At 44.0% G+C, this 12,046-nt stretch overlaps 1 protein-coding gene across 1 annotated transcript in view; it reads left to right on the top strand.

Annotated features, from left to right (window-relative positions):
- LOC126545889 (protein Skeletor, isoforms B/C-like) overlaps positions 1–12,046 on the top strand; it is a 341,332-nt gene that overhangs the window by 119,682 nt on the left and 209,604 nt on the right. Inside the window, exon 5 of the mRNA XM_050193912.3 lies at positions 11,569–11,731. Coding sequence (XP_050049869.2) covers positions 11,569–11,731 — 163 coding nt within the window. The remainder of the gene's footprint in view (positions 1–11,568; positions 11,732–12,046) is intronic.

Genomic DNA, 12,046 nt, shown 5'->3' with positions numbered 1-12,046 from the left:
GACGTGCCGGCGCTGGGGTTTAGGTGCGAAATTCAAATACTGACACTTGGACCTTCATTCTCTCATCTAATAATCAAACTATTTTTTTAAATGACTGCCTGCAGGGTTCTCAAAGAATGCTTTATTAGTCTAAACTGATTTATTGTTTCGCTTTAGTGTCCCTTTAAAGTCATCTAGTGCGCTATCATTCCAGCAAGCGCCGGGACGCACCGAACGACGAAAAGACGCACCGACCTAGCGCTCGGTGCGTCTTTTTTCCTGTTTCTGTCATGTCCTTTTTTACACGCTAGTGCTATGTCCCGTTGTACGAATAACCACTAACTAGCCGAGCATTCTGCCTTAAATTCTGAAGGAAGGTCGTTAATATTAATACTAAATAAAAGAGGGCCTAGCACAGAACCTTGTGGTATACCTGAGTATACTTTAGTGAAAGCAGAGTTATGGTCGTTGGCACTGACGAATTGAAGACGATTAGTTAGAAAACATTCCAAACATTTTAAGAGGTTACAGTCAATATTAAGAAGATTTAGTTTGTATAATAATAGCTTGTGACATACGTTATCAAACGCTTTAGAGAAATCTAAGAAAATGCACTCAGAACATGAGGATTGGTCTAAAATACATTGTAATTTCTGCGTGAACGAGCTTTTTCTAACTGGTGCCAGACGAGATTTCTAACTGGTGCCAGACAAGATTTCTAACTGGTGCCAGACCTGGAAAATGAGCCTAAATATCCCTAAGTGCTCCCAAATGAGCGTAACCAAAAACTATCGCATGCATAGAAAATTAACGACGTTGGCGTTACTCTTGTCGATGCGTTTAAATATCTGGGGATTGAAATATCTCCCGATTTAAGATGGAGTGCGCACATTAAAAAGATAGTTTCGTCAGCCTCAAAAATACTATGGTTACTTCGGCAACGTCTGAAGCACTGTACAAGCAAGACAAAACTAGTTGGTTATACTTCACTGGTGCGTCCTCTACTTGAATATGGTGATGTCGTTTGGGACCCGCACACTAAGCTGATACAGATAGGCTGGAAAAAGTACAAAAAAAGAGCACTCAGGTTTATTTTTAATGCCTACGGAAGACAAGTGTCACTACCTGATCTCCGTTCAAGGTCTGGTCCTCCAACACTGGAGGAACGCCGTAAGCTACACCGTCTGAAGATGCTTTACACCATAGTGAACGGCCAAGCTAAAATGCATTTTGACAAATACTTACAGTTTAACACGTGTAGAAGTACCCGCGGAAAGCACGAACTTACCCTTATTTTACCCCAAGCTAGAACTATCGCTTATCAATTTTCATTTTTTCCTAGAACGATAAGAGAATGGAACAGGCTTCCACAAGAGGTAACGAACAAGCGTACTGTCGACTCTTTCTTATCGGCTATTTCTCAGTTGTGAGCAAAGCACGAAATTCCTTTCGTACCGAATTTTTATTCAACTCGTGTCATTAGTTTCAGAGATGTTGTTCTGCGCAGTAGCGTACAAGTATGATCTGTGTTGCACTGTGTGTGAGCTTGCTGTGTTCGAATTTTATTTTGACATTTTCTTTGCTTGTGCAGTATCCCTTTTTATTTTCTATGTACCACTCCTGCGTTGGCTGCCAAAAAGCAGCTGGCAGTATTTTGAAATAAAAAATAATAAATAAATAAAAATATGTTCTCCGAAAACCACGCTGCGCTCACGTGAAAAATGAGTTGGAGAAAATCAAACAGATTGCTATATGGGCTCCAGCATTTTACAGCAGCTGCTGGTGCGAGAGATTGGTCTATAATTAGTGGCAGAAGATTTAGCACCTGCCTTGTGCATTGGAACCACCTTCCCAGTTTTCCATTGTACAGGCAAGTTCAATGATTGTTCGAAAATTTTGGTTAGTATAACGGAAATTTAAGTAGATGTGTTCTTCAAAAATTCTGCGCTTATCTTAAGATGTGGAAGTCTGATATGTTAAGTTGTCAATGAGTGGGGCAACACCAGGTGCTTCAATGACGATGAAATCCACGACTAAGTAATTATACTGCCTCATAAAAGGCAAATGGGGGCTAGACAATGGCGAGAAGCTTTTGTTGAACTCAGTGTTTAAAACAGTAGCGCAAGAGTGAGCAGGAACAGGTTCACCGGAAGGGTAATTCAATATACTGCGAATTACTATTACAATGATTGAACGAGCCTGCAAATGCTTCTGTCAGTTATATTTATATTTCGCAAACAGACCTATTGTTCAATGACGCACGGTAAACCACGGGGCTCTACCGCTCTATCAAATATCCAAGATAATGCAGGGACAAAAGGCAATAAATGTCTCACAGAGGTTCCGGATCCCGCCCAGTAGCAGCAGTACAGCGCACATAAGAAATGCACATTTGCTACAAACAATTTTATTGGTTAAACAAAGAATTCTACTTGGCATTTCAGTGTCCAGCATAAATATATTGCTAGTTCATTTAATATATACCGTCGAGGTTGGTACAACCAACATAAATTACTTGCAATATTCACAAGAAAAAAAAAAAAACAGCAGATGGGCGCGACCTGGAACAACCCGATTCCCAGCGAAGCTGTTCCTTTCCAACGGTTGCAATAAAAGTTCCCGTTTCTTGTAATCGCACATTATATATACTTGGCCGTATATATATATAGTTGGCTGCCTTGCTTGGCGCTGAACAACGACGCGATGAATCGTTACGTCCCAACGCCTGTTCTCTGATCCGTCTGACCCATCCCGTCACATGTTCGCACTACAAAATGGCACCCTGTATCGCCGCAACATCACCCCGACGGGCCCGAGCTCCTCACGGTCATTTCGTCTCATCTTCGACACATTGTACTGCAGCAACTGCACGACGTTCCCACCGTTGGACACCTTGGCGTCACGCGGACCTATGACCGAATTCGGCGACGGTTTTTCTGGCCCCGTCTCAACCGTTTCGTCCAGTGCTATGTTGCCGCGTGTGAGTCGTGTCAAAGCCGGAAAAGACCAGCTGTCGGTCTCCTGCCGGTCTGCTGCAGCCTTTGGATATACCGACCGACCATGTTTTTCCCGTTGGCGTTGATCTCGGACCGTTCCCTATATCAAATGACGTAAATAGGTGGATCGCCGTCGCTACGGACTATACAACTCGCTATGCCATTACTAGAGCCCTACCGACCAGCTGTGCTACAGACGTCACTGATTTTTTGCTTCACGACGTTATCTTGCACCACGGTGCACCTCGTCAACTTCTCACCGATCGCGGCAGATACTTTCTTGCCAAAGTCATAGGCGACCTACTTCGATCATCTGCTACTAAACACAAACTTACTACCGCTTCTATCCTCAAACTAACGGTCTTACCGAACGCCTGAACCGCACATTAACTGACGTGCTAGCAACGTATGTTTCCACTGATCATCGCGACTGGGACATTGATCTACCATTTGTCACGTTCGCCTACAATTCCTCGCGCCACGACAAAGCTGGCTATTCACCCTTCTATCTCCTTTTCGGCCGTGAGCCGACATTGCCTTTTGAGGCTTTCCGTTCGACAACACTCGACTCGCCGACAGAGTACATTCGGGATGTCACATCCACAGCGACCCAAGCACGCCAGATTGCCCGCATTCGTCTTTCTGCTTCACAGACATGCCAGAAGTGCCATTACGACAATGACTACGAACCAGGTGCTCTTGTGCTAGTTTGGTATCCAACTCGGCGTGTTGGTCTTTCGGGGAAACTCCTCTCGCGATACTATGGCCCTTACGGCATCCTTCGCCAGGTGACCCCTGTCTCGTATGAAGTGTCTCCGCTGGATGCCACCGTGCCTTCACCTCTCTCTGACATCATCCACGTCAGCCGTCTCAAACCTTACTTTTCTCAGACCGATGAGCCGCACCAATGAGGTGCTTTTTTCGACGGGGATGATATCACAGTCGATTATGTGGAAAGAAGAGGACGCTGATGGTGGCCTTAGAGACGACGAAGAAGAGTTTATCATTATCGCTGCTCTACGCTTGTTGGCTGAGCCATTAAAAGCCATCTGTAAATAGACGCACGCTTCTTGCTTCCCGTAACATCATATATGGCTGTTCCGTTTGAAAACATTCCCGTGTGTAATCCTTTGGAGCACTTCATGTTGGGAGTTTTTAAAAATCCAGTAATTCATCAAACGCACATATTACTTCGCCATAACATTTATTATAGTGTCCTCCCTCCCTGCGCCTCCCTTCAATTTCAGCTAGTTCTGATATCGGTTGAGTTCACTGTTATCCCAGAGGAATGGGATACATTTTTTGTTCGCAAATCACATTCATAGAGCTCCGGATCACTTGCATGCGTAATTTACTGCAAATGCTATAATTAGTCCCCTGTATTTGAACTCTACTAAATATTGCCCAGAACTCGTCCTTTACAGAAGGGTTTCCCCTTTTAGACTGCGCGATACACGGCGGACAAGGGAGGCGCTCGTTTTTCCCTTGTTCCGCGCTGTACTGCACAATATAAAAAGCGTCCTTTATATTCGGCAAATATAAACAAAATGTCGTATTTACTCCACCGGGGACAACGCTAAAACCAAGTCGGAACGTGTTATGACGCTTGAAAATAGGGAAAAAACGAGGACGGCTCAGAAACTTCTAACTAGGCTTGGCGCATAAAAATGTCGCACATTGCAGTTACGACGTCCCTCCTTCCGTTTCCACAAAATATAAACCTGTTGTAACCCAAAGCTATGCCGAGACTCTGGAAAGCATAGCTGATAGTGGCCATATCACACGCTTTAACACTGTAATAAGAAACTTCTTCCAAAGGCTGTGTTTGATTTAACTTCGCACAGGGAGTTTTCATAGCGTACCGCCAATTTCCGCTAAATTTACTCCTGGTAGATTTTATAGTTCTGCTAATGCCACGGGCTCATTTCTTCCCCGCTCGTTAGACACGCTCATAACACTCTAGAGTGCTTGCATACGTAATTTATTGCGTAAGCGCCCATTGCGGATCTATTTTCAACTTCACCTGCCATCACCCATAAACGTATCTTTACAGTCACCACACATAACGAAGCTACTGCCTTTAGTTCAGTGAGGAAACCAGGCGAAACTAACATATCACGCATGAAAAAGCAACAAGGAAGAAGATGAGGGTTCAATAAGTCTTGGTAACGCTTCTAAATAAGCTAGAAACGTTAAAGCTACGCGACACATTGCACTTAAAATGCTGCCTATTCCTTCAAAGCATAGTGTTACTAAATAAATACCCTAGAGGTAAATGTGGCGCTAGTGTCTACGGGGGCTATCATGAGCGTTGATTCAACCTACATGGGAATGATGGGAAGTACAGGCTTCGGATTGACTTCGATCTTTAGACTAGCCGCGTTTGCTTGCGGAGCAGTAAACGAAGCTATACTCAAGTATTATCGCGTAAAATCTAATTATATTTCTGAAATATGTTATATAATGTACAACACGTTACATAAGCTTTGTATGACTTTGAGATGGAAGCACGGTTTACTATGGTTTATCACCAGGACCCACCAGGGTATGCATGCTTGTGCAATGCTGTTCCCGATTTAACGCCAGAGAATAATTAATTATTTATTCTTGCAACAGCAATAAGAACCGTACATGTACTTATACAAAAACGCTCATCAAATATTTATGGAAATAAAAATGTTGTATTGTGAGAAAGTGTTGCGCCCTTGAGAGGAATGCTACAAGTGTCGTCTGCAACGACGCTTGCTCGCTGCAAACGCGAGACTTTTCTCGCAGACGACAGGCACTTGCGAACTCTCTCGCTCTTTCGTAAGGCTGCGTCGGCTGTCACGATTGCTGAACGTCTTGAAATGTTTTTAAGCACATCTGCTGCGGTGCTAGCTAATACGCTTGTGGCCTCCTATGATTATGCTTCATTATATTTTATACTGACGTGCCGCTTCCGAAGCGTTATGGCGTGGCTTGCCACTTACACATTTTGCGACACTAGACTACAGCCAGGAAGCAGCAACCTTTCCTACCACAAGTAAGTTTGTGTGCTCAAAGTCCTAAAACACGCATTTCAATGAGCACATAAACGAGAAATGCATAATAAAGCCGTTAATAAAATTTGATTGTCAAGCCACTAGAAGTACAACTTTCTTATGTCTTGTATCAGTACTGCCTTCATTTTCCTATTCTGAAGTTTCCTAAAACACGTAACGCGAGAGCGCCAACCTAACACACTTAACAATTCAAGGTCCAAACGGTCAACACATGTTCTTTCAACGTTTACGATGCCGTCGCATTCTCGTCAGGGCTTCGACACCACACCGGGACACAAACATCGTCCCAGCCGCTGGCTCAGCGCGCTGTCGCCACTGGCTCAGCGCCTCTGTCGCCACAGAACAAAGGCACAGAGCACAGCGTTGCACTGTCCCACTGCAGGTTAGAGCAATTGCCTTTGGAGAAAAACCAAAACTGCCAAAAAAATGCTTGTAGACTAGTTCGCCAGTCAACAGAATGCCAATCCGTAGCCTGTACTTCCCATCATTCTCATGATGGTTGAACGATCGCAGCGCCAGATTTTCCTCTAGTTATACTAATATGAAACTCTATGCTTGAAAGCACGGAGTTTCTCACTACATTACCTAGTGGGAAATCTGGCACTGCTGCGCTGTGGTATGCATGGGAATGCCGGTATATTGTGACTTCGGATTGGCATCGTTCTCGGAGAGACAGGCCACCTTGAAGACGCGCTTGGCAAGCACCGTTCCGTCTGTCACAATGATTCATCTTCTACTAAAACAGCACGTGAAAAGCTGTTTTAGCTTTATTATTACACAAAACCATGTTTTGTTTAACTATAAGAACTTGTTATTGCATGTACAACTATATGATAGGTAAAAAGTATCAGCGGGCCGCTAAAGTTGGAGGGCAGACGACAAAATTCGTGCTCGCTTTGGAACAGTTTGTCGTTTGTTCTTGCTTTTCTTCGCTTGGTCATGCACTGTAGGTGAGTAAAGATGTATTATGCGTGAATGGAAACATTCCATGAAGATTTTACTTTAAGAACGCGTTATTTGTGTAGCCATATCCACGTTTTAGACGAAGCCTCTTACAGCACCAGCCAACGCGAGCCTCGCAGACACATATACCGTCATTCCCATGCCGGCACGGTGCCCCCTTAAGAAACTCCCATAGACGGTGGCGACAGATTTCCCTCTAGGTGTTATAGTGAGAAACTCTATGATTTAAAGTATAAAATATCTGAAATGCAGACTTCTCTCGAAACATTGGAAAAGCTAGCTAATAGCAGCAGCGCGATACTTTCGAACCCTTGCTTGCAGTTTTTTTAATGCTGTATTTTATCAACACGCATTTACCATCGCACATAAACTTGGCGTATTGTTCCCCTTATGTTCGCAAAATTGGACCTCAGTTGTAGTTGTAACTATACCAGCACCGCTCGCAGAACTGACTAATAACGCTATGGACCATTTCCATACATATTGTACTGGCAAATGCGCATTTAACCATGGAACAGTGCCTACTCATTGACCATACCGTGCCCCTAATTTTTTTCTGATATAAACAAGATGCCTTGTTTCGCTCGCCGAGAACACTGGAGAAACAAACTACGCATCTGGTATGACGCAGGAAAACACATAGAAAAGCGGTGATTTAGTGATTATCTGCAACACTTCCATTTAAAGCAGAAAAGTTAAAGTTTCCCAACGCATTGCATTTAAGATTCTCTCCATTTTCACGACATGTCAACCGTCTTTAGCGCTGTTGTTTTAGGAGATTGGGAAACATTTAGATGAGCAGCGTTATGACACTCTGGAACGCTTCAATGAATAACTTTCTAGAAAGGCTGCAATGAACCTACACTCAATAAACATATATCGCTCGTCACTCAGGACATTGCCTCGTACTTGAAATAAATATAAACACCGTGCCTCACATATTTATCGAGGATACCGGGGGAAAACTAAATGCTGTGTATAACGCATAAAAATTGGGAGAAAGCGGCCATTTAGTAACTGTTTTCAGAGCACACAAGCAACCTGCACAGTGCAAGTTTTCGGAACACGTCTCCAGAAAGTGGTCCTCATTTTTCAAAATACCAAATGTCTGCTGTTGTTTCTCCTTTCAGCAATTAGGTAATAGTGCAGCCCTTGTTTATAAACAGGCTGAAAATAAAATCGTCCAAGTCAGAAGTGACATGTGCCTTTAGAAAAATTTAATTCAGTGTTCTACTGGCATTTAAATGGCTCTACACGTTCTACCAAGATCATTTTTAACGAGCATCTACGATAAGTCATGGTTACACAATAAAATTCGACAATTATACGTGTAAGAAGTTTGATTATCTTTTGATAATGATAAAATGCTCAGACTGCAGCGCTTTGTAGGCTACCTTTGGACAGAGATTAAATAGATCCAGCATTAGATAATTTAACGATCTCATGCTGCAAGGCACAGCCGTCGTTGGGCTCAACTGATGATTCTCTATCGGAACTTCCACCTCGCCCGAAGGTGAAATGTAGCAAGCTGATTGTGTTTTCAAATACGGATATGGTGCCGCTCCCCCCCCTCCCCAAAAAAAAAGAAAAATGGGCATGACGCAAGTGGCGCAAGCTGACATGTGTTAGGGCGGGTACTGCCCAGCACCAGGCGTCCTCCGCAACGCTAGCGTGTATGGCGAATACCATGCGTTCTCCGCTACAGGGCGTCCCGAGAAGGCACAAAAGACAATCCTCACTATCCAAGAAGGGGATGAGTAGCACAGCAAAGCATCACTTCTGTGGTCACTCTATTAAGAAAGAAGATTTAGCTTCAGGTGTAGTTTTGACGGACTTTTTAGCGTGCAGCCGAAAGTGCCCGCTTTCAAAAGTGTGTGTGGTGGGGGGGGCAAGGCAAATGACATACATCGCCCCTCCACTTCTCACCGTGCAAGCGCCCCCCTTGCCCCCCGGTAGATTCGCCTATGGAGGTTTCTTCCGACTGTCGTTACCGTGTTTCGGATATCATTCATGTTTCGCGCCTCAAACGAATCGTTCGGCGTTTCCTTCCTAAGTCGTGGCCTGGCTGGCGACTTGAGCGCGCGGGAAAAATGGTGTGAGCATTATTCCTACGCTTCATCTTCACGTCTGTACATACTCATCATCACCGTTTTGGGCCTGTGTCATGGGGCTCTCGCTCGAGAGAATATATAGCCTGACTGCCTAAACGTTATTGTCCCAGGTTATTATTATTATTATTATTATTATTATTATTATTATTTGCAGAAACTAAATAGTATTTTAAATAATCATAGTCTGGTTACCTGGATCTTTAGTTTTCTGTCACATATAGCGCAATACGTTTGTTTCGATTCTGCAAAATCGCGCACGGTGGCCGTTACCTCTGATGTTTCGCAGGGTTCAGTTTTAGGCCTGCTTCTCTTCCTCCTGTATGTAAATGACCTACCTAAGAATGCGCTACCAACTAAAATTCGTCTTTACGCCGATGACTGCGTTATCTATAACACAATTACCAATCATGAAGATCACGCCATTCTGAATAATGCATTTTCCTACTTTTGTAGCTGGTTTAACGAGTGGCAGATGAACATCAATTTTCGCAAAACTGTCTCTATGTCCTGCTCGACACGTACTGTGCAATTGCGTCTTCCAATTTATTATTTCAATGGTATTCTTCTAGATAACATTTCTCAAAAGGGTGGAAAGCCGGGCCCTTTGGTACATAGTTGAAGGAAAAAAACAGTCACAAAACACAAAGGACGAGAAGAGAGGTTCATACCACAACAAGTGGACTATCAACTGATTTTTACGGCATGTGTCGCAAGGGTTGCGTATGAATTCCCGCTCACATGCGAAAGAGTTTGCATAGGCCGAACCGGTCGATGTATTAATGACCGCCTCCATGAGCACCACTCCTCCCTGGGGTAAGATAACGGTGCAAACTTGCCTGGCCATTGCAATGAATGTGGCTGTTACTCTTTGTTCAGCAATCTAACGATTCTCGGTAGGGGCAAGGACAAAGAAGAGCGAGAAATCCTGGAAGCGTACTACATCGGTTTATTAGGTGACGACTGCATTAGTACAACATCGGTGCGCTTACTTGAAAAAGAATTCGCATTTCTCGGTCACTCACGATAGATGCGATATCTTGTCTTTCCATGCTCTGTGATGCTGCGGTTGCGCATGCTCTGCTGGTCTTGCAGGGACACGCCGTTTGTAATAAGTTGATATTCAAGCCATTGTGGTGTGAACCTCTCGTCCTTTGTGTTTTGTGACTGGTTTTTTCCTTCAACATTTCTCAATATAAGCACCTTGTCATTCTATTCAAACACGATTTATCCTGGTCCAAACGTATTGAAGCAGCCTGTTCTAAAGCTCTAGCACGTCTAGGTTAATCTAAAGCGTTCTCTGCGCTCAGCCCCTAAAGAAACGAAATTGCCTACTTATAAAACCCTAGTGCGGGCCATCTTGGATTACGGGTGTCCCATTTGGAATCCATACCTAAAATCCGACATAAAAAACTCTAATCCGTCCAAAAAAAGAAGCTATCCAATTTATATGCCGGCGTTACGACAAGGACTTCTCCCCCTTTTCTAACCTTCCCTCCATGAACCTCTCTTCGCTGGTACAGCGGCGTAATGTAGAAAGTCTTAAATTGTTTTACACCACTGTTAACTCTGAACATTCCTCCATACTTGAAATGCATTAAGTTTGCTAAAGTGTCTAACACACGGAATTTTCACCCACTAAATATAGCACCACTGTACGCCCGCACTGACAAATTCCAATATAGTATTTTTTTCCCCGGTCCATTGAATTGTGGAACCAACTTCCCCCTAACATACGAAAATTGACATTTGATGATTTTGTAAAGGCAATCGTTGGTTAATGTCCGTGATTCCTAAAACCGTGTATCATTCACTATGTTTATATGCATATATGTCTGTACTCAGACCATTTTTTCTTTTAACATATTCCTTATACTAGTGCTTTGCTTTGTACCTAGGATTTTTGTACCCCCTTTTACTGTGTGTGTGGCACCCTTGATTTCGTATCCCACTCCTGCGATAACCCTCTGAGAGTTGCAGTATGTATAAATAAATACTAACAATAAATAGATAAATTATTATTATTATTATTATTATTATTATTATTATTATTATTATTATTATTATTATTATTATTATTATTATTATTGTATTTGTTGTTACGCGCAAGCGAATTCTTGGGAAAGCTTCCGGGTGGAGTCTTCCTAAGAGGTTGTAATTGCTATCCGCCCGGCATTGTATGACGAAGATGCAAAGGGAACCCATACAAGAAGGAAGGCTGACGGCGGGGCATTGAATCAGTCCACCATCTGGACTAAGGAGACTGGTGTGCGAAGGCGAATGGAGTCCACTCCATATGCGCAAACGCTGAATAAACAAGTAAGTTCTTTAGAAACCTGCACTGTGACGCAAGTGTTCATAAAGAACTAAAAGCAGGCAGGCAATAGACACTGGGACGAGTCTGTAGTGTCACGCTATATTTTTCGCGTGGATGACAATTTCATTATCATTACAAGAGAAGTGGCGAACCTTTTGCAGGTGGCCTTCGGTTGGGTGAGAATCCCGCACGACTTCGAGCCTCCCTCGCCACAGGACCTGGGATTCCTGAGCGGCGCCCATGGCGTCGCCGCTGACCCAGTACTTCTGCTTGATTCCAGGACCATGCAGCTGACCAACTTCCACTATGACGGAGCGGCACCTGGTGCGTGATGTTGGTTAACCTCTTCGCAAGCGAGAGGACCGTTGCGACAACTCCTTTGTTTCCGATTGGGTTTTGACTTGATACGTACTTGAAAGCCAGCGCCAATGGCTGCAGTACTCGCCCACTACCAATATTTGTGCGCTCGGTGGGAGCCGTGGCCTCGGAGTCTGGCGTCACACAGGGGGTCGCTCTCTAGCCTACGCCGCCGGCGCGTCTCGTGAGCTGGCGTACGCGACCGGGGCGTCACACGGAGGCTGAGCCGTCGTCCGCGTTTCCTTGACGATGATTGCTTCTTTCGTGAAGATTACGAGGTCG

Source organism: Dermacentor andersoni, chromosome 1 (assembly GCF_023375885.2).
Source record: "Dermacentor andersoni chromosome 1, qqDerAnde1_hic_scaffold, whole genome shotgun sequence".
NCBI lineage: Eukaryota > Metazoa > Arthropoda > Arachnida > Ixodida > Ixodidae > Dermacentor > Dermacentor andersoni.
This window is presented reverse-complemented; position numbering and strand designations above follow the sequence as displayed.